Source organism: Calonectris borealis, chromosome 4 (assembly GCF_964195595.1).
Source record: "Calonectris borealis chromosome 4, bCalBor7.hap1.2, whole genome shotgun sequence".
Classification (NCBI taxonomy): Eukaryota; Metazoa; Chordata; class Aves; order Procellariiformes; family Procellariidae; genus Calonectris; species Calonectris borealis.
The window spans coordinates 56,987,572-57,011,242 of record NC_134315.1 but is presented as its reverse complement, the minus strand read 5'-3'; the positions used below and the strand labels follow the sequence as shown (position 1 = coordinate 57,011,242).

The window sequence follows — 23,671 nt, the reverse complement described above, 5'->3', positions numbered from 1 at the left end:
CCGCCGCGTCTGGGCCTGGCCAGCGGCAGCGGCTGTGCTGGGCTCTGTCGCCCTCTTTCTCACGGGCGGGCGGCGCCTCTCGGCTTTCCCCCCACCCCACACCCCCTTCCTCCTCCCGGCGCTGACGGGAAGCGGCGCGGCGCGGCGGGCGGAGCGCTCCCCCGGCAGCCTCCCCGGCGCACGGCCTCGCTGCCCGCAGGCAGGCAGGACTCTGGGCGGCCGCCGTGCTCCGGTCGGGCGCCCCCCTCGGCTGTTTCCGGAGGAAGGAGAAGCGCAGCTGCCCCCTCCCCCCTCTCCGCCTTCCTCCCCCACCTCCTCCTCCTCCTCCTCGCTTGCTCCCTCCCTCCCGGCCCCCCCTCGGCGCGAGCGGAGCGCGGAGTCACCGCGGCGCACAGACGGGCCCGGCGGCGGCGGCACTCGCACACAATGGCGCTGAAACGCATCAACAAGGTGAGCGCCGCGGCTCCTCCTCCGCCTGCCCCCCGCTCCCCCCCCATTCGGTTTCTTTTATTTTTGTTTTTTCCTTCCCTCCTCGCCCCCGCCGCGGGGGGAGAGGGGCACGGCTTCGGGGTGCGCCGGCTGGGCTTGGCGAGGGGGAAGGGGGAGGCGGGAGGCCGGCGGAGCGAGGCCGGGCAGCGGCCGGCTCCTTCCGGCGAGGCCGCGGCCCGGCCGGGGCGGTGAGGCCGCTCTCCCCGGGCCTAGGCCCGGGACCTCGGAGGTCGGCCAGGGCCTCGGAGGGCGGGGGCGCGGGGGGGGGGGCGCTCGGCTGGGGCCGGGGCGCGGGCGGCGCCGCTCCCGCGGGCGGGGAGCGGCAGCTCCCGGGGACGCTCAAATGTCAGCGCAAGCCGGAGGCACGCCGGCGCGGCGGTGCCGTCGCCGCCGCTGGCCCTCCGCCGCCGGCCGGCCGGCCCGGATGGTGCCGGTACGTGTGTGCTGGGGGGGCTTTCGGTCCGATCGCGGCCCTCCCCGGGGCAGGCAGCCGGTCTCTCGGGCCGGTCTCTCCCCTCTGGCGTGCAACTTCTTTCCCGCATTGTAAGATGGCGGCGGGTTCGCCTAGTTCGGGCTCTTTCCGGGATCTCTCGCTTTCTGCAATAACATGACACACACACACACGCACGTCCGCGCTCCCGTCGACTCCGGAGCAGCTGCCGCCGTGCCATCCTCTCCCCGCGTTCCCCCTCCTCCACCCCGGGGCCGGTTCGGCCCTCCCGCCGCCCGGGGATCGCCTGCCGCCTCGCCTCGCCCCCCGCGCCGGGCGGGAGCGCGCACCGCGCCGCCGCCTCCCCGTTGCACAATCCGAGCCGGGTGGAGTAACTTCGCGGCTAACTCGGAAAAAATGCCGAGGTGATGAAAGTTTTTTTTTGGGGGGGGAGGTTTGGTTTTTTGGTTTTTTTAAACCTTTCCCAGGGAAGAAGACTCGCGACGTGAGGTTGCGCTTGGGCAGCTTTAGGGTTTCTCGGCGGCAGCGCTTCGGGTTTGGGGATTGCTGGAATGTAATTGCAAACGCGATGGGAGCGCAGTGGCGTTACCGGGAAGTCGCTGTTGATCTGTGCTCCTACGCGAGCTACGTGGAGCATTTACGTATTTCAAGAGCTGAGAGGAGTTTCTTGGTCATATCGTAGCCTGCCAAGATGGCAGAAAGTCAGTGTGTCCTGAAACCGGTGAACTAAACTTAGGTCCGCAAAACACCTTTTATAGACGGTGTATAAAGTTTGCCACCTATTAGCCTCACTGTAATTTCACATCTCTTTGGCAGTGCTTGTGGGCATATTTTAGTCAAAATGAGGTTATTTATAATTTGTTAGTGAAAGGATAGTTCTGTTATCCCTGAAGATTTTAAATCTGTTCTGGATTAGCACTAGCTAGATGAATTGTCTTCAAATTACGGCTATGCTCTCACAAGAATTTCAAAATAATTCCTTTTGAATCTGCCATCAGAACTTGTTCCCCTGTATTAATGGATGATATCACTTAAGTTGAAACACAGGTAGGATACTCCCTGGTATGCTTTGTCATCAGCTCATGCTTATGAAACACATTCAGGTGCTGCAGGTAAGAATTTATTGTCAAATATAAACCAAGGCAAACCCCCGCTTACGTAGTAATCTGGTGGTCAAAACCTTAAAACGATTCAGCATGACTCTTGAATCAATGTCATCTCTTTGACTTCAAGGTTTTGGCCTGTTGTGTGCCGTCTCTTGTCCTGCATTGTCCTTACGCTCTATGGCACTGTATAGTAGCAAGCTTCTTCCTTTACCTAGTGCTAGAATTTAGGATTGTGAGACGGTTGGATTAGGGTTCTTTTTTTTTGGTTGGGGGTTTGTTTGTTTGTTTGTTTTTTTGAAGGTGCTATTTTTAATCAATTTAATCACACCATGCTACAAGATACACTTCCAAATTCACATAGGGCTTACAGTTTTGGTTTTGTATTTGCCAACCTGGAAAGTGATGTTTTGCTAGATGAAACCATTGCTTGCAAGTTGCTTTCTTCGCAAGCATGGTTACCAATACGAATGTTTACTGGGATTGAGGCTGAAATCCAAAAATAGCAGGGCCACTTTTGTAACAAGGTGGTTGTGACTTTAGATTTTAATCTTGCCAACTGGTAAAGCCAGAGAATGGCACTCTGTCACTGGTGAGCTGGGATCCCGTCTCCAATCGTAAGGTCACGGATCAGACCTTGAAACTCTCTGCTTCCTTGTAGTACGTTATTGGCACTAGATCAGAACAGGCTAAAGAGAGACCAGGACCTCAGAACATTGTAATCACACATAGCTGATTTAGTCTGACTCGTAGTATTACCTGTCAGGGCTAGAATTCATTGTTTTCTGCAGCAGATGACATCCCAAATTCACCAATGAAAGTATTTTCAGTCTGTTTGGCCGACCCCCTCTTTGTGGACTTGACGTATCAAGCAAAATAAAATTCTGTATTGTGTTGGGTAAATCAGACTTTCAGACTGTGTTAGTGTGTGTAAATTTAATCTTAAATATGTTACACATTCAGAATACGACAACCCCTACTTAAATCATAACTGGCAAATTTTACTTTTGGCTTGGGAATGAAAGCACATGGATATTTGTGTGTTATGTGTTGGGTTATCTACTTCTGGAACACCCTTTATAAAGCTCTCTTCAAACTGAAGTAGTTGTCAGGTACATAGCCAGTCCCAGGAAGATTATGTTATGCTAGAGCTCATCATTGTATCTGTGCCATTTGCCCTGAGGGTAGCCTGCATTCAATTGGCAAAACTCTGCTTGTATTGGTACGGCTTGCTTTGCATAAGAGTGGTAGTTGTTTTATTATAACAAGTGAGTGCTTTTGCCATGGAATAATGTGAACCTACGTCTTAATTTTAACTGTTTCCTTTCCTGAGGATGAAATTTTTCCCAAATTATCATAAAGGCAATGGAACAAATTCATGTTGACTTATGAGCTTGTATCTAAATGCTTGATACATGCTTGTGGCACGTTGTCTTGGTCTGAAGCGTTGAGTGGTACTCGCTAAACTCAGATCCTGTAATTGCTGCAGCATGTTGGCGCTTCCGGTTCGAATGATGATGATCTGATAGTAGGGAAACATTTATGTAGGAGTAGGGAATTGGGAATGCATAAAATTGAGAGAACTTGGGAACGTTACATCATTGATATACGTCTATTTTATCACTGCTATACGCATCCATTAAAGCGTGGTAGTATAAAAGGCCTAAGTGGTGATCTTGGTAGGCTAAAAATAGGATTAATACAGGAGATGTATGCATGAAATGTCTCAACTGTGAAATCCTTAAGAAAACTTGTGCCTGCTGTGTTTCATGTCCATTTGGTTAAGCATAGCACAAGCCAGCATCATTATGTTGGGGTATTTTATTAGAAATTCTTAAGTGGAGTTGGCATCCTGGAAGCTAAAGGCTGAAGGTGGCAAAACCGTTTATCGCTACTTAAGTACAGATAGAAGGCTTCTATTGACAGTGGTGGAGCGGAGACTAACTTACTTTCCTCAAGGCTATAGCCTCCAGCACTATTCCTAGATGTATAATTAATTGCAACTTTAACCCCACTCCTCCAGATGCTCATAATAAGAAATGCTACTAACCCCAGAGATATCCGTAATATTTTTCAGAGATTGGATATAACATGCAGCAATGAAGGCAGCATGGAAGTCTGCATTAGTTTAAGCAAAGGTGTAGCTTTTGTAGAGGTGATTTCGGTTAGAGTGTTATAAAGCCTGCTTATACTTTTGTTTTAAACTGCTACTCTTTTCTTTTCTTTTGAACTTAGTATGAAATTTAAAAAAAAAAGCTTAACTAGAAAAAGCTGTTTGGAATTAAGTTTTTGTCTCTAGATGAAACCTACAATACTTTATTTTTGCCAGCAGTCTTGGATTTAGTTTGCTGGGCTTATTCAAAACAGTTAAATAACTTGAAGTTACGCGATTGATCTTATGCTCTGAATGAATGTCTAGAAATAAGTCTGGATTTGTCTGTTTAGGGGCTCAGAAAGTTAAGATTAACTAGTTAATGAAATGCAGTTGATGTAAGCTTAGTTAAAATGCTTTAAATCTTTGTGAATGCTCTTTGTATGTATTGAATTCCTTTTTTATTTTAGTTAATTCACCTTAACTATTTCAAGTATCTAGGGGTAGACTAAGTCCTGCCTCAAGTAGATAATGCAGTGCAACCGTGGCACTCAGTGGTTAGAAGGGTCATGTTGAGCCAGAAGGCAGTGGTTGATTTTAAATCATGAGATTTCAGTAATGGAGTTTGAGAAGCACTAGTATCAAAGAACTCCAATGTTTTTTAAAAGTAAGAGTAAAATTATTCGGCATCAGCTAAAAGCTGTCATCACTTAAATTCTGTTTAAGATTTAGCTTACCTGAATAGTCAGAAGTAACATTTATACTATAAAATGAATATCATTAAAATGGAAATAATGCTTCTTAATTGGGTAGGTTTGATACCCATATTCAAGTCCAGCATTTACTGTTAAGGTTTTGGACATGTTTTAAGAACTGGTCATTTTTTATGAAACAGGAAAATTGATGCTTCCTTAACTAGAAAGTTCGGACTGCAGTAACTTACAGATTTCCCCTCTTAATTGGGCACCGTGCTTGTGAAACAAGTTCCCAGTCAGCATAGATCTTTAAATGTGTGCATTGGAATGGGGAGAGAAGGGGATCATAATCTCACTTAAGTAATTTAGAGAACTTCAGAGATCAATAGTCCATTAGATGGGTACTTCTTGCATACCTTAAAAACAGAGTTCTCCAGTATGTTAAGGATTTGGGTGGGTTAATGTACAGGGTAAAAAGGTTGTCCAGCCAACGTTTTCCTTACAATCATTCCAGCTTTTAAAGATCTGTTTTTGAAAGTAAGCCAATGCTTTTGCTATTATTCCCTATGTGAGTTTCTTCTACAGAAGAGCTGACGTAGAACTCTGCAGAATGAGCTCCCTTCAACTGCCTCCTCAGTCTGTAACCAGCTCTGAAGCACTAATGCCCTTCTTTGCCCTCACACATTAATGGGTAAAGGAGGGGGGAAGGATGTAAACAGCTGTAAGTAGCAGCTGTTGAATATAGAGCAGTAAACTGCCTCTTGCCAAAGGCATCTCTGTTCCTTGTGGAGGCCACCTCTAGCCTGGCATCATCCCCTTCCCGCGGATGTTTTCTCTGCATCCACTGGGTTGAACTGTTGAAGGAGAGAGAGAGGATGGAGGTTCTTAACCTTGTCTGAGATGTCAAGTGACAGCTGGTAAGGAGGAGTGGAAAAGGGTAGAGCCTTTTGTGTAATTCAGATTAGGGCATTGATATGTGATCTCCGATAAATTTTTCTGTTGCAAATATTAAGGTTTTGCCACTTTAACTGTCTGCCTTGTGTTCTTGTATAGGTCCCTCCCTTGTGCATCAGAGCTGGCAGATGGGAATGTGTGGTCTGCACTTCAGCATTAGGTCTGATATCTCAGTATAAGCTGACTTTTGTTGATAGTTTAGGCTAAGATGCTGTGGCTAACATTGAAAAGGCTGAGTTACAGGCATGTATTTTCTCCTGTGACTGATGTGATGTAGTAACCTGCCAGTATAATATGCAGAAAAAAATAAATTAGGGTAAGAAATGAAAGCAGCAGTGAGAATGTATATATGATAGTATCTGCAGTATAAAAATGCAGTCAGTAGTGCCTTTTTATATGCAGTTGCTTTTTGTCAAGTTGGCTTTATCAGAAGAGAGTCTTAAACTGTGCTGAGTTGCACGTGCTGGACAGTTTTGTAAACTTCTTGAATCTAAATTTAACACCTCAAACTCTAAATGGAAAGTACAGGAGCTTTTGGAAAAAAAAAAACAAAAAAACCAAACTTTCTCTTCAGTGAGCTTTTTATGGGGCACTGATCTGATACATTAAATGTGGTAGGTTGTGTTGGGGAAGCCTTGCAAAGAAAAATTAGTTAAAATTACATTCACAAGTTTAAATTGGTGTTTATGCCTTTGGCAACTCTTCATAAAACACTTGGATATAGACAAGGTTTAATACTGAAAAAGGAGCCAAATAGAGCATTGCAGGATTCAGGACTGAAAGCTAAATAGATATAGGGGATTTTTTTTATTTTGTTTAAACATTGTTCAGAGCCTTCTTACCCAACAGTAAACTTCGGTATTAAAATATTTTGTAAAGGAAGCCTTTGTTCTGAACCTCATCCCTTTGAGATGCATGATATGCTAGACATCTTCACGATCTCCTGCAGTTTTTTCCAATGTAATTGTGATGGGTTTTTATTCTGGTTTTAAGAAAGCAAGATGGGAGGATTGCAGACTGCTTTGCAAATGTTAGGGCCCAGTAAAAATGGAGGAGACAAATGCTTAATCCTTTTCACAAGCATCTGGATACCAGAGTTGCAAGCTGAACTGGGTGCAGATGCTAAAGTGCTTTAGGTCCTCCTGATGGAGGGCATGAGGATTGTGTTACGTGCTCAGTTAACTTCATAGCGAGCTTTCTCTGTAACCTGGAGTTAGGTTGGCCAGGTGCTCATCACTTGTGTGAGCTCTTCCAAGAGTTCTTTTAGGTTTCTAGTAAATATGAGTGTCCTCTCTAAGGCAATATTTCCCAGCCTTTGCTGGCCTATTTGAGTAATAATGCCAGATAATTCTCTAAATCAGATAACTGGAAACTTCCTTTTTCCTTTTAGGCTTAGTTTTAATTTCTTCTTGACTTGAATAATATAGGAGAATCTCCTGAATGACAGTTTGCCAGATGAGCAGAGGCCCCCTTCCATTCCCCTAATTCAGATTGATTGCAGTCTGTTCATAAATATGCTTTTAAACACTTTTACCTTCATCATCTTTTTTTTTTTTTTTTTTTTTTTTTTTAAAGGCCCTTGTGGACATCAGTGTTCTCTAGATAGCTGAGGTGGAACTCAACTGTAAGAGCAGCTGCGCTCCAGAAACAGTTTTTGATTTTTTTTTTTTTTTTTTTTTTTAATGCTCTGTCGGCTCAGTGTGAGCTATTTTGTGTGTAACTGTACCTAATCCTATAGACAGGCCCTTAGTTTTCCATCTCTACCAGTAGCTGTTGAAAACACAGAACCATTATGAAGGGTAGTTATACGCAATAGCATAACATGATAGGATAATTGTACAGTTGTAGATAAGCTAGTGTAATCATCCCCACATAGTTGTGTTCATAGAATATACCCCTATGGTATATTGCAAGAGCTTTCATGTGCATTTTGGATTCATACAAAACACGGGCTGGTAAAAGTCAAGGCAGCTTTTTAAAATGAGAGCTGATTTTCAGAGTTCATTAGGTTAAATAATTAAATTTCAGAATAATATATCAGACTACATCTAAACAATGAATTTGCCGCACTTATTACAGATGTGGTTTTATTTGTTAGAATGTTAATTTGATAACTTTCTGTTATACGATCCTCCTTTCCGTACATTTCCTTGAGAACGTGGAGAATTCTTGTACCTTTATACAAAAAGTGCAGACTTACCGAGGTTAAGTGCCCAATTAAGGCCGCTTGTGATTTCTACAAAAACTTTTTCCCCGTGCTACCAGTCCCCAAAGTTGTTTGTGTACGCTTGGCAAACTCTAGGAGGACTCTGTCACATCGAGTCGAGGGCAGTGCGCATACAGATGCTGCTTCTAGTTGATGTGTTTAATGCTAGTGGCTGAGGTTCTGCTGTATGTTACTGCGTCCTTGACAAGCTGTGGGGCAGCGTGTTGGAAGGCTCTCAGGTAAGGCTGCCAAACCCCAGCATCTGACGAGTGTTAAGCTAGCATTTGTGTGAAATTGTCCATCATGATGCCAAAATCTCATTCCTGAGTGGTAGCCATCAGGCCAGAATGCCTTACTTTGAATATAAACTTCTTTCCAAGTGCATCACTTCACATTTGTCCATATTGAATTTAGTCTGACCCTTTGTTTCCCAGTCATTCTGTTTCATTTAGCTAGATGTATCTTGCTGCTTCTCTTGTGGCCTGTTCACGCTAGTTACCCTCTTCTCTGAGGGCTGCATTGTAGTCCTGGGTTACAGAACCAAAGATCAGTGTGGTTCTTGCAGGAAAAACCTCCAAGTGAAGAGTATGCTAAGTTTCAGGGTCCAATATTCAAAAGCTTGGAAATGCCAGAATTAAAATACCTGACTATCATTGAATGGATAGGGTGCTTCACTTCACACTTTTCCCTTCAACATACTTCGGTCAACGTGCACAGCCCTCATCCTACACTGAGCGTATGTGTTTTAATAGCTGTGTTATTTTCAGGGGATGGGAATTGTTATAATACCTCAGAATTGATGTGTGTAAAGCAGTCAGATTTTTTTCATCTTGAGTAAGACGGCTGCTGTGGGTTTTGATTACTTTGGGGGAAACAAGCCATACCTTTTGAGTTCAAAGCACAATTGTAGGTGTATAGTTGCCACCTTTTTTCTAAGTTTGTTCTGAATGCCTTTAGTGAGTGACCAGGAAAACAAAGTTGGTAAGTGAGTTCCTTTTCCAGTCAGATCTTCCAGCTAGAGGTGAACTATGCGAAAGGTTGGAATACAATAAAGAGCCATTTTATCTGCGGTAACTCTGAAATTTGCCGAAAACCATTACCTACATTGTACACCTTCCAAATTTCAGAACAGATGAGAAGAGCTGTAGACAATAGTCTCATTCACAAAGGGCTTGTGTACTGAGAGGTAGGTTGTGTGAAAAGATAGCATGTAGTCATCTGAGTAGTTTGTATCACAGTCCAAGCACACGAAGTGACTTAATTACAGTTGCACAGCAGTCTGGCATTTCCTTCCTTGAGTGTGAGGCTTAAAGCATGAATATTTCTGTGATTGTCATTTAATATACCATTATGATATTATTGAACAAACAATATGCAGTGTGTAGCCTGAAAAATTTAGTACTAAAGGCTTGAGAAAGGAGAACCAGGAAAAATAGAACAAGCAGAGTAATCAAGATAGAGACAATGACAACTGTTATATTCCTGGTCATGTTTTGGGTTTCTTAAAAACCGTTCTATGCTCTTTGGCCCTCGCTGTTTTTTTGTGACTGTTCTTCATGTGTTTTCTCTGCATATTTGCTCTAACGTCTTTTTTTTTTTTTTTAAATGACAGGAACCTACATCTTTCTGTATTATGCACTGTCGTTATACATTGTTTTTATCCATTTATTAAGTGTTAGTCAAAAGGCCAGCTTGTTTGAAACTGATAATTTTCTGCTGGCTACATTTGCCTTGTGACATGTATTGTGCCGTTGCTTTCTTATTCAGCTTAGAAATCCACATTCAGTGTTCTTTCAAACTGTTATTTTCTGTTTCCAGGGGTAATTAATTTTCATGCTGAAACGAATGTTGCGAATGCAGGTGTGTGGATGAGGCAGTAGTTCTTTGCTGGTTGACACTTCTTAATCTTCAAACAGGCTTAAATGTTCTTCCCCTCCCTTTATAGCTGCTTCCAATCCTTCCTTCTTTTTTAAAGCTGTTTTCATCTGTGAGCTAATGAGTAAGACTAATGCAGTGATGAATTTTTGGATGCTTAAGATTTTGAAATACCCTGTTTGACACAGACAACATTAGACAAGCACTCAAATTAATAAATGTCGATTTCTGTTTGGCTTAGTGTTGTTTCTTTTTTTCTTTTTTTTTTTTATTTAAACTTCTGATTTAACTGCATATCACCTTTCATGCCCTCCAAGGTAGAATGAGTTATTGTCTGGAAACTTAAAGCAAACTAACCCCGTTTCTTCCCGTATGCTTTCTTGACTACAAACCAGAAAGCTGCAATACATGATTTCAACAAATAATTGTGTTACAAACCAATATGAAATCTTTACAAACCAGTATTAAATCTAACTGTGAGTTTATGCCTGTGGAGGAAAATGAGTGATCTTCTGTCACTCTGTATTTAAGTCAGCTGCTACTATCATTAAAAATAAGCTCTGGCTATTTCCAGCTTAAACTAGAAAAATGTAGCAGTTGTGCCACAGGGAGTATGAATTCTGACACATGGGAAGAAAAGGAGAGAGCGCTGATGCTGCTCTACTTGGTACCTTGCAAGAAGGCAGCTTGCTAGGCATCAGGCTGTCATTTCTTACTGAATTTGCTGAGACCTGAAAACTTCTGTGAGAAAGGCAACTAGTTCAATTAAATATTTTCCTTCACTGTCTTGCTTATGTATATTTGGGTCAAGTATCCTTGGTCATTTAAATTTTCTTCATCCTTTAAATGACTTCTGTAATCTTTTAAATAGCTGGTAGAGAGGAGTTGTTTGGGGTTTTTTCAGCATCTTTTCTGTCAAAAAAAAAAAGACACTTTTGTGGTTTATAATAGGATCGTAGTCCTGCATTCACACTCACACGTCAATGTGTTGGATCATCACTTGAAGCATAAGCCATATTTCTATGATAGTTATGATTACATTTGTGCAAAACAAGCAGATTAGTTAGCTTTTATAAGCATTTTTTTCTTGAAAATACTGGTTTATTTTTTTGATAGCTTTTTGATGAATTTATAGAGAAAGAGAAGAGAGAAGATTAAGAATGGGGCTGTTTCACGAATAAAACTACATTTGCTACAGACTTAATGTGAAACTGGCAGAATACCATGGTGCTGAATTTGTGTTAAAGCAGGTCTGTCTGTTGCAGTGATGGGTACTGTTGCTGTATTTCCAGTTATCTCTCAGTTTTCCAAAATTCTGTTGCAAAACTGTACCTGTGTTGCTTCTTGTGTATGCTACACTGCCATTGTCCTCTAACAGTAGCATTGGCGCTTACTCCTTAAACGGTGTTTAAATCTGTAAAATGCTAAGTGACTAATCATCCTTGTGGAGAGGTAGGAACTATGACAACTTTATATTTGGAAACTGGGACACAGAAATGGTGATATGCTGGAGCTATACCGGAAACCTCTGGCAGTGCCAGAGACTACGAGTCACGGTTGTAATTCAAGACTAATCCTTTCCGATAGGCATATAACACATCACTCTGAACCAAATTTGGCTTATTGTTTCTATATGAAGTCTTTGGAATTTGCTTCTTGGGAATTTATATTTTTTTCTTAAGCCACCTGTAGAGTGAAAAACTATAGCAGCTGACTCCAGGAAAATGTGGGTTCTACTTTGAGGATTTTTAAGAAAGTTTGGGACGTAGCTTAGTACCTCTTGACAAAGGAAAGCACTACTGAAACTGAATGTAAACAAAAAGAAGCAAAGTTGGAGACAGCAAATATTGCAGCAGAAGGAATATTAGAAGCATAAAGTCCTTATACATAGAAATTTTACAGAACAATGCTTGGAAACATTTTTTAATTCTAAAATACTAGTTAAATTCTAAAATACTAGTTGAATTTTGCTTTGTAAAATGAAACTTAATGTGGTCTTTACCTTCTTGGTGAGAAATAGGTGAAAGCAGGGGAACAATTATGAGCTGATTTTTTAAAAAAATTTTTTTTTAATTGGCTCATGGAAATGATGAAGCTTAGTTTTGATGTCAGAAATATTTTTCAGATTAAATATTTTCCTGTTATAGAATAGTTGCTCTTGATTGCTAAGCTGAAAAGGAAGGTCAGTTTGTGTTTCTGCTGCTGAGTGGGAAGCTTTTAAAAAAAAAAAAAAAAAAGCTCCTCCCTTTCCTTGAGTGAAATGCTTCAACTGCACTCCAAATATCACAGCCCCTGTGCCGCTGCTTGTTTAGTTTCCAGTTATTCCAGTTTGCCCGTTGGATTCAGCAGAGTTGTAGCTTTCAGAAGGAGGCACTTTTTAAAGTTACACAGAGAGAACTTTCCACTCCCTTGTTGCAAAAAGCCTCCCTCCTTTTGTGTAGATGTGAAGTGTCACACACTTACCAGGGAGGCAAAATAGGTCTGGTGTTACTGTAAGCAGGCAAAGCTTGCCAGTGTTTGCCCGAGTTCTTCCACAACGCTTCACACTCTGCTGAAGCAAACAGCTTTACTACAAACTTTACTCTTCTGACCATAGTACGTAAGAGAAGCAAATAGAAGAATGTGTGCCACCTCAGCTTTTTTCCTTTCAGAATTTAGTGGGTAAATTACTTGCTCTGTGGTTGAAATGCTCAGTGGTGTATCATGTGTTCCTAACTTTATCTGTATTTTGAACTGCTTTGTTTAGCACAATTAGGTTTTTTTACTGAAGTGTTTTGGGCCAGACAAAACTTTAGTCCTTTAGCTTATGAAAATCGCTGCTTGTTTGTTCTCTAGAACAGTTCAAGTGGTTAAAAGGGGTAACTCTGTATGGACATGTATTTTGAAAACGACTGGAGTCTGGAATATTAAAACTCATGAGTTTCAACTTGTAAATTATTCTTAATATTACTGAAGGGTTTTTTGCACAAATTTTTCACCAGAACTTACTAAATTTAATATTTGTCTTACATTTGCAATCCTACTTATATTTGCTTTTCCTAGTTGAATTATTGATACACTCTAATTTTCCTGCTGTGTTAAAATACCTTATTTTTATCTTGAGTACTGATTTCTTGTTTCTCTGAAGATAGTAATACCTTTTGAAGAGCTCTCTAATCTAATGGACATACCTCTGACAGTCCAGTTTGTGCTGATCTTTTCTTGTCCTTGTCTTCATGCTACTCATATTTATAATTTTCATAAACTGCGTGAAGAGCCTTTTCATGCTCTTAGTCCCTGTGACAGTTTTTAAAAAATAGGATCTGATTATCTTCCTCGATTGAATCAAATAATCTAGTAATAACTACACAACTACATTAAAATAGTAACATTTGTGTCTTTCTGCTTATTCTATGGCTACAACTTATTTTAGGGACAAAATACCTTTTTTTATCTCAGATTTTGGAAATGATTGATCATTCTTAGAACTGGAAAATATATTTAGATGAAAAATAAGCCTTATTAACAAAACCTGCTGTATTTGTTAAATGAAAAAAAACCCACCCTGAAAATTAAAAAAGCTTTCTATCTGAAAGTTCTTTTATATTTCTTATTTGCCTTTACATGGATAATATAAATCTAACTTAGCAAATTTTTCTGGAGGGTGCTGAACAGCATATGGACCTAATAAGTGATATTTCATGGCAGAAATAAGTATCACAGGGACCTCCAATAATAACTGGGGAGTGTAGAGAAATGCACTCTATATGGATTTACTGTGATGATCTGGAAGGAGCTGTTGCCCACGCTTCTAAATTAACAGCAGCAGTGAAATGAACCGTAATTTTAACTTCATTGTGCCATTGCTTATCAAAACTGATAAAATCCCATTTTATGAAACAGTCTGATTCCAGTGCAAAACTGAAATCTGGTTAATTGGAACGTTCATCAAAATTAGCATGTGTAGAGAGGGGAAATGCGGGACTAAGTTTTCTTGGTGTATTTTGGGTTGGTTTTGTTGGTGGTATTTTTTGTGTGTGGGTTTTGGGTTTGGTTTTTTTTTTTAATATATGGAGTTCTACACGTTGAAGTAGTGTTATTCTTTCTGTGTTTGCAGGAGCTATCGTCTTACCAAAGAACAAGGTGTTGAAGTTACAGGGAACGTAATTTTTTTTCCTCATTTTATGTTGGCTTACACTTAATAAATTTTTATCAAGTGCAGAATTTGTGAAACTTAAAGGATGTACATTAGGATCTTCACAGGCAGAACAGTTAGCTGTCTGGTCCAAATATGCATGTGTTTCCAGCATAATAGGTATGCCTGGGTTTCTTAAATGTCTGACAAAGTAATGGAAAGTTCTTGTTTTAATGACTTGTGTAGACTTGTAGCAAAATAACTTTTGTGCAACTGTTAATACATGGGAGAGGGACTGAAGGTTTTCCCTTTTCTCATGACTTCTAGATGCCTTGACAAGTACAGATTTATAGAAGCTCCTGAAGCCATTTTTAGATTCAAAAGAGAGTGGGGAAGAGGGAAGGTATCTGTTACATACTTCAACTGAAAGTATAGATTTAATTTTAAAAGACACTGTCCAAACAAGTAACTTGCGGAGCATTTAAACAAATTAATGCTGAGCTGCTTTGATTCATCACAGCAATCTTGATACAACACAAGGAATCCTCCATCTGAAGTTTCTGTTTTCATTCCCTCTGTAATGGGGGAGGGAGGGAACTATTTCTGCAGCTCAGTTATTTAGAATTTTAAAGGCATAATTGCCTTAAATGTGAAGTTTAAAATTAAAAATACAGATATTTTGCCTGATTCCAACACTTGTCAGCCTCTTTAATTTTCCTGTCTACTTTAATCTATGCAAGATACATCCCTGCTGGAGGTAGTGGGGAAAATGAAACTGAGTTTCTGTGCTGTGGTTTTTTTTCTTTGAGTTTTAATATCAGATCTTATATACATAGTGCTTTCTGTTTCATGAAGACTCATCGATAGCTTTCTCTCTTCCCACTTCAGGCTTCTCTAGCTAAGACTGAATCCTTGAAAATCTTGATCAGAAAGTGGTTAGACTTTGCCCACTTAAGGCTCTGTGTCCTGCTCTCCTTTCTGTCCCTTTTTCAGCAGGGGTGTCTATACAGTAGTGATACTTATTTGGAAAAGCATTGTCATTGTAGCTGTTTACCTTCATAGCTGGTTTTGGTGGTCGTTGTCTTCTATAAAGACACATTTGATACTGATCTAGTGGTTCCAATAGTTGTTATTGCATGTTCTTCTGTGTTTATATGTGGGAAAACTGTTAAAGGTTTTTGCTGGACATGAAATAAAAATGACTGAGTTCATTAGCGTTCCTTCTGAACAGTTTTTGTTTGTTTGTTCTTTTTTTCCTAAAGGAACTTAGTGACTTAGCCCGTGATCCTCCAGCACAGTGTTCAGCAGGTCCTGTTGGAGATGACAGTAAGTAACCTTCAGTTTTATGTTTTGCTCTGCTAACTCAAAGCATATCATGCATAGATAATAATGCGGAGTTTTTCTTTTGTAGTGTTTCATTGGCAAGCCACAATTATGGGACCTGTAAGTATTCTAATTCTTGTGACGTAATATTAAACTAGTAGTTCTTATTCAGGAGGAAAATGTGGGGTGTTTTGTTTTACTTTTTTTTAACTCCCCTTATCAGGCTTTAGTTCTAGAGGTACTCCTGACAGTAACAGAAAATGAAGGAGGGAACAAAAAAACAGTCTGATGGTGATTATTTTATTGCTGGAATGTTTTATGAGGACGTGTATTTCAGCGGAAATGATCTCTAGAGCAATGTTAGGCATTATCACTTAATATCTAGAAACTTTGTTTGCATTTAATTTTTTCTAAAGTTTGAATCTAGCATGAACTTTGTACTAGGAGCTGGTCCCAGTGTCAGGAATTAGTTGGGATGCTTTCATGTGGATCTTAGAACAGAACAGGGAATCCTTATTTGGTCTGGCGTCATGTACTGAGATCTCAAATACTTTTAGGAATAGAAGGGAAAAAGTCACTGAAATGTGAGATTCCAGTTGTGACTGGAGGAAAAAAATCTGTGTTAAATGTTCAACAAGCATCTGAAACCTGAATGTGACTTTTTCCTTGTTAGAGTAAAGAAGGCAAATGTTTGCCTTTACTGAAAACATAACCTGCAAACGCTTGACATCTGGAGTTCTCAGGGCTGGTTATCTATATTTAGAAAACAAAACCTTTTGTAATTTGAGAAGACAAATATTGGATGCCAGTAGACCTGCAGCCACAATGCGATGCTTCTTGTGAGGCTACAGAGTAGGAATTAAATATCTTGAATTGCTGAATTGCCCTGACTTTATATATAGCTACAAGTGTGGTTTTAGGAGATCACTATGGAAAATGTGCTTATTAGAGGTTCAGCTGGCTGGAAAAATGGCTCTTCATTCCAAAGTCCCTGGTCCTCACTGATTGTAACTAGGTGCCTCAAAAAGATAAAGTTGTTTAATAGCTATATTCATGCTTAAATGGCAAGGAATGTTCTGCACTACACTGAGTATGATTTTACTGGTGTCTGCATGGTCATAAGGTATTAAACATCAGTTGAATTTAAATCGGGATTATTATTTTTAGCTTCCCCTTCTGGTTTAATAATGTACAGCTCCTTTTTTCCCATATGGTTTTTGTGGTGTCAAAAGGTCTGCATTCCTGTTTCAAGATTGGGCAATATCCTGACAGAAGTGTGGTGGTAGTAGTTCTAGTGCTCCTGTGGTGTTGCTTAGTGCCTTTAATAACAGACGAGGATTGTAGAACTGATCATCTGGCCTTCTACCTCTGCAATAGGATATTATACAGGCTGTGATTTTCTTAGATAGGTGTAAGAGAGCTTGCATTGGTTTAACACATTCTAAGGGGGGGTTTCTGTAGTTGCTAAAATGTATCCCCAGAATACGTGCAGTAAAAGGGTTGCTTTCGGGCTCCTCAAGGCCTCACATGGTATCTATTGACCAAATACAAAAGGTTATATCTTGATTGCTACGTTTTCAGCAGAGATTGGGTAGGGTATAACCTACATGTTTTCAGGTTTAAGTCCCTTGTCTTGTGTTACAGAATTTCATTTTCTGGTGTTTAACTAAGTAAGATGTAGGTATTTCCTTACATTGGTGAAACGTTCTTACGATTAATATGAAAATTCAATTTACAAATAATTTAGAAGTGTACTCTGTGTGTGTCTCAAATTCATTTTCCCTAGCCCTGATTCCGGAATTAAAAGCGTTGTAGTCTTCAGGTTAAACAATGAAATTGTTAGCTCTATTTCAGAAATTTAGTTGTAGTTTCAAGTAAAAACCTCTTCCATCTTTCTTCTTGTAATTAGTAACTTGCACAATCCCTATTTAGTCACTCCATTTATTCTCTGCATTTTTACTTCCATGTGTCGCTTTACTGCTAGTAGTTAACGCCTGAATGAATTATCCCCAGAATTGTTTCCTTGGAGCAGGGAAATGTAAAATACTCTTCCATACTAGATTACAGTGAATTTCTAATACAGAAAGGGAAGAAGAATTCACTTCAATCTTGATGAGGTGGGGTTTTTTTGTATGGTGGTGCTGGTAGGGTGGGGGTTTTTTGTTTTGGTTTTGTTTGGGGTTTTTTTGCAAGGAACAAGGAGTTAGCAGTGTATTCATAGGTTTTTTGCAGGGCTGAGCAACACCTAAGCCAAGGACAGAACTTAGGAGGGAATGGGAGGCCCTTAGAGTGGTCCATGGCCATTGTAAACTTGGGTAGTCATAACAAATAAGCTCCAAACACAGAACTTGAGGTTTTTGAACCTGACAGGACCGCCACTCTGTTAACATTACTTCTGGGAGCTGTCTCAGAGGAATTTGGATGCTTTTGCCAAATTGTCCTGAGTGGATTGTCAGAGCAGCTGTTTTCTGTGAAGCATTAGCTTGGAGAAGTCCATACGGAAAGTGACCTGTACGTGTTCTGTATCACTTACCATAGGAAGTAGTAATTGAATTTTAATTGCATCTCTCTTGTATTGGTGGATTAAACATTTCAGTTGTTTAAACAAATTCCTCTCCTTTTATTTATTTAAAAACATCATCTTCAGTGATATTTAGTCCTAAAGATGATAATGGGAGAATTATTTGTTTGCTTTGACAGAATGACAGTCCATATCAGGGTGGTGTATTCTTCTTGACAATTCACTTTCCTACAGACTACCCTTTCAAACCACCTAAGGTAAGTATTGCTTTCTCATTTGTGAAATTAGTGCTCTTTAAATAACTGAGTACAGGACAGAAATTGTCAGCATCTGTGTTGTAGTATTGTCAAGTTCTCACTTCTTTTCACGCATTCTTACAGTATATTAGATAGCTAGGTCCCTCTCTGACTATCACAAGAATGGGTGTATTGGCGTGTGTTTTAGGAGCAAATTCATATACGTGAATTCTGAATGTCTTGGAGTGATGTTTGGTTTTATTTCTGTTTTTCTTAATTGATAGGAAAACTCATTAGCTTTGTGTTACTATAATAGAATTCTTGCTGAGGGGACTGTGAAGTATTACAGTGTAGCTGTTTGGGTTGGTCTACAGGAATGTGAGACTATGCGTAGGGATTAACTTGCTGAGAGCCTAAAATCAGTGAAGATGATATCTATTAGAATTTGGCAGTCATTGCGAAATACGCTTTTTTTGTAGCTTTATCAGCCACTAGCATTGTCTTCCAATTTTCAGTCAATATGAAAGTGCACACTTGGAGTGACCGCAATGTTTGAAGTTCTTTAGCTCAGTGATGCAGTGTTACCATGGTTCAGGCACTTCTGTTGAGTGTCTTCATCATGATGCAGGCACCTGTGATTAAAGCATAGCCTCATACTTGCCTTCTCGCTGTTTGAAATAGAGTGCCTGGTAATTGGAAACTGAGAGGTTGCAGCTTGGGTGCATTTCCATGAATTTGATGCAGTTTAACTGCTTAATCCTTTTCTTCTAGAGTAAATCGAGTTGACTAATAGCTTGACTAAGAAGAAGGGATGACGTCATTGTCATCATAGTAGAACGAAACACGCTCTTTTTTTTTTTTTTTTTGTTGCAGGTTGCATTTACAACAAGAATCTATCATCCAAATATTAACAGTAATGGCAGCATTTGTCTTGATATTCTAAGATCACAGTGGTCTCCTGCTTTAACTATTTCTAAAGGTAACTTTCGTGAAGGAGAAACATTTCCATCGTGTTGAATACTGTGCTTTTAGCTTTGTCTTGAGTTCTTACCCGTCTCTTGATTTCCCTTACTCATTCTAGCCTGTGTTTTGCCGATTTGATAATGATATCTTACAGCGTTTTTAATGGATATTTGTTTTTTCTAACACCTTCTGTTACACGGCTGTTTAAAACCTTGTCTGGCCACTTACTTGCTTCAGTATTCTTAGCAGAGCTTACTAGCTTGGTCCCAGAGGAATCTGCCAGCATTTGGATTGAAACAGGCTTGTGGTGGTGTATTTGAGCTAAGGCTGAAAAACTGCTTGTTTGCAGCTGTCCATATAGATACACACTTGCATGTTAATTTAACGATTAATTTAAAGTCAGTTTTTAATAATGAAATCTGCATAGTTTTTTGTCTGAGTCTGTCTAGAACTACATGCAGAGTTATATTGGCATATCTCTGTGGTAGATGAGTAAAAGAAAACTTACCGATACATGTTGCTTTCTGTCACTGTGCACTGGCATTGTATTAAATCATGAACTAAGCATACTGATTTTACTTCAGGATAAATTGATGTGCTGCAATAGAAGCTTTGTAGCTTTCCTCATTTTACTATAGTAAATAACAGTTAATTCTCAAATATTTTCACGATGATCACATTTTGTTTTGCCTCAAAGGCACTGGTCACTGTGGGTTCAAAAGATCCATCAAAGTGCTCCTTTGTCTATAGAACTTGTAATTCCTGTCTGTCCAAGGAGTAGGTTTGTGATTTGAATGTGGATTCCTTACATTTTAATGCTGTCGCTATTGTTTTTCTTTCAAAGCTACTGTGAGAGTAGAGGATGAAGTCCTCATAGCTGCCCACTACAGTGTTACTCCTTTATTTTACAACATGTAGTTTTATCAGTGCAGACCAGGGTATTGCTACGATACATATAACAGAGAAAGAATTCAGTCTGATTTAAAAAAAAAAAAATAATTTGAAGAAGTTCTAGTTTTAATGATTAAAACCATGGAATATGCTGGCCATCAGAGTACGTAATAACGTGCTTTTGTTGGCTGCTACGTTGCGTCATAGTGCAGGGGACAACAGTGCTGTTCTCGTGTGTAAGCTGTAAGTATTGGGAAATAGGAAACAAATAGTTCTTACGAACTTTTAAGTCATTCTGGGCTTTTTATTTAGAGTGGGTCACAAGTTTATTTTGGCAGTATATCAGGAAAAGGCTTTTTAGGTTCTCTCCTGTGCCGACATTGTGCCTACTGCAAAGATCTGTGCTCCATTGTTTCTGAGATTGTTCCTGTTTTGCTATTGAGAATTCTTTTTTTTTTTTTACAGTTCTCTTATCCATTTGTTCACTGTTATGTGATCCAAATCCAGATGACCCATTAGTGCCAGAGATTGCACGTATCTATAAAACAGACAGAGACAAGTAAGTACAGAGTTGCATAGGACTAATATTTTAACAAACTTTGTAAGAGTGCATCGTCAGACAGCAATTGTGAGCCTTTTGTGAAAATCTGGGATGGAGAGAACTTGTGTGTCAAAGAAGTACTTGGTAATGCATAATTTGAAAACAAAGGGGCTTAGTATCTTTGAAGTTGTGGGTGAAGGATACTATCTTTTTCTCACATGCGTGGCAGTATTTTAAAGTATGTATTGCCCAGTTTTTTGCTTACCATGCATAAATAGAATACAGTTAGATCTTCCTATTGAGCAAAAGATAGCTTTGTTATTTGGTGTTTTTTTTTGGTAGCAGCTTGGCCTTTAATTTTGGTGCTCCCCTTGAAAAAAGGCTTCATAACTTTTTTCCTATCTGTGTTGAAACAACTTTTTTTTTCCTTATGTGTTTTTAACATTTTGCACAGATAGAATTATACAAAGTAGACTTTGTTTGGGTTTTTTAATATATATATATTAATGCTAAATATACTTGTCCAATTAGGTACAATAGGTTAGCAAGAGAGTGGACAGAGAAATACGCTATGCTGTAGGGTAAGAATATCTGCACATTATGGTGCATTTAACAAAATGGAAACTTGTCAGCACTTGGGTGCTGCATGCTCTAAGGCACTGGATTAACTAACAGATAATGGATGCACCAGTTACTGAACTTGGATATTTAACAGCTTGATTTGTGATCAGTGTGAAATGTATTGGCTAGTCACTATTTCTCACAGATACTGCTCTTGCATGGCAAAAAAAAAAAAAAGATAGTATGAAATAATTATCGAGTTTTGAGCCAGTTTGTCAACTTGTTCTGGTAAGTATTTACCCAGATTTTGTCAGAATTTCGTTAAAAATGATGCCCTGTAGCGAGACTTCATGCGTAGACATGGGTGAATTTAGACAATAGAAATTTCAACTTTTTATTATCAGCAGTGTCTGTCTTCTACATGTAAACTAGGAAAACATATGGGGATTATGTTCTGCTTGTATAGTTGAAAATTAACTTCTTACTGACAAGCATGGAGTTAAGTATAAACTAATTGTCAGCTCAATTTCTGTGGAAGTAGTGTACTTAAATATTCTTTTAATGTCCTTTTTAAAAATCGTTCGAGCAGCATATTCATGTGGAAAGAGAATATTAAGTGTGAAGAAATGCTTAGTGTTGTTTTACTTTAAAATGGGAAATTTGACATTCTGTATCCAATGATATTATTAACCAAGTAATCTTTACTTACGGCATGTGATACCCTGTAATCTTTATCTAAAGACAATATTTAAACAAAATGCTCCCCTTGCCTCTCCCACCCCAGGTGGTCCCTATTCCTTCCCCTTAAGTAGTTTTTCACAACAGACTTCTAGCAAATCTGCTTGTTTTGAATTTGAAGTGTTTCATATAAATTAGAGAATATCCTAGTTAGTCTAGGGAGGGGTTTGTTCAATTTTTTCAGTTCAAGTATATCTTAATATAGAAGGAGACTTCTCTTAGTGTGAAGAGACTAGGGAGATGGGGATAAAGTGATACTTAATCATTAACTGTTTAGGAAATTGTCATTTTCATGCTGACACTAATTCAATTCTTGTTTTTATTTGCAGGTACAACAGAATATCTCGGGAATGGACTCAGAAGTATGCCATGTGATGCTACCTTAAAGTCAGAATAACCTGCATTATAGCTGGAATAAACTTTAAATTACTGTTCCTTTTTTGATTTTCTTATCCGGCTGCTCCCCTATCAGACCTCATCTTTTTTATTTTTTTGTTTACCTCCTTCCATTCATGCACATGCTCATCTGAGAAGACTTTAGTTCTTCCAGCTTTGGACAATAACTGCTTTTAGAATCTGTAAAGTAGTTACACAAGAACAATTGCCCAAGATTCAGAATTTTTTTTAATGGAGCATGTGTATTATGTGGCCAATGTCTTCATTCTAACTTGGTTATGAGATTAAAAACAAACAAACATTCCTCACTGCTCTAACAGATACTGAAGATACCACCTGAAGGGGGGAGGGGAGATGGATGTTCAGTTTTCTCCCATCAAAGAAGTAATGTTGCTGTAGCAACATCCATCTTGTTCCAAACCTTCCAGTGTTAGAGAACTGAGGTTTTATTATATACTTTTGCTCATAACTGATGTGTCTGGAGAATTGGTACTGAATCTATAGCATCAGCAGAACAGAAAATGTGATGTATCTTATGCATGTCAATAAAGGAATGACCAGTTCTTGTTTTACAGAGAATGGAAATTGGAAGTCAAACATCCCTTGTACTCCAAAATAGGGTCTAAGAACATTTTTGTAATTCATTTAAATTTTGTTAGGAGGCTTGGAGCTATTAGTTAATCTGTCTTCCAAAACACTGTTTAATATAGCACTGAATAAATGATGGAAGTTGTCAATGGATGAGTGATCAACTAATAGCTCTACTAGTAATTGATTTATTTTCTTCAATAAAGTTGCATAAACCAATGAGTTAGCTGCCTGGATTAATCAATATGGGAAACAAAATCTTTTGTAAAAGCAAAGCTGGTTTTTGTATATACTGTTGGGATTTGCCTCATTGTTTAACATCAAATAATGATGTAAAGTTCAATAGAGTGAATCTTTTGCCATTTTCACTTATAACGCTCAGTCTGTTGCAGGTTGACACATTGTTCGGCCTGATGTATGCAGAATTAATAAGCTAACATAGTAGTGTAGCCTTAGTAGTGTGCTACACTTGGTGCTGGGAGCCCAGCGTTCAAGGATGGACTTGGGACCCAGCAGATCTGAAGTGGTGTATTGTGGAGATACTTCCTGATGCACCTGTGTTTGCTGACTGAGAACCTTTTTCTTCACCTTGTACACTTGACAGCTGAAAGATCTTAATGTGGGAGTAATGATGAGGCAAAAAAATATAAAATAAAGTACTGTTTTGATGTGGGAATTGTCATGAGGCTGTGTTGAAGTGACTTTACTATGTGGGATGTTCGTTACCATTGAAAAGGACTTGTTCAGCCATGCTGCCATTTATATTGATGACTATTTTAATGCAACAGACACTTTCCTCATGTCAGGTGACTAAACGTGAATAAAGACTCATTGCTATTGGATTTTTGTTCTACAAGAAACATTGTCTTGTGCCATTAGTTTATCTTTGCAGCAACAAGGGCATTATTAAACATCCGGCTCTCCTCTTTCCTGC

At 39.5% G+C, this 23,671-nt stretch overlaps 1 protein-coding gene across 4 annotated transcripts; it reads left to right on the top strand.

The window, feature by feature from the left end:
* UBE2D3 (ubiquitin conjugating enzyme E2 D3) lies at window positions 1-23,579 on the top strand. Of its 4 annotated transcripts, XM_075149663.1 has the most exons (8): window positions 15-450; window positions 13,962-14,159; window positions 15,242-15,305; window positions 15,391-15,422; window positions 18,003-18,080; window positions 18,933-19,038; window positions 20,379-20,472; window positions 22,083-23,579. In XM_075149663.1, coding segments are annotated over exons 3-8 (357 nt in total). In that variant the 5' UTR covers window positions 15-450; window positions 13,962-14,159; window positions 15,242-15,304; the 3' UTR covers window positions 22,129-23,579. The 4 variants fall into 4 exon arrangements, with proteins under 4 accessions (XP_075005763.1, XP_075005764.1, XP_075005762.1 ...); XM_075149662.1 differs by lacking the exon at window positions 13,962-14,159 and having other exon boundaries at window positions 1-450; XM_075149661.1 differs by lacking the exons at window positions 15-450; window positions 13,962-14,159 and adding an exon at window positions 780-922.
* Window positions 23,580-23,671: the final 92 nt, after the last annotated feature.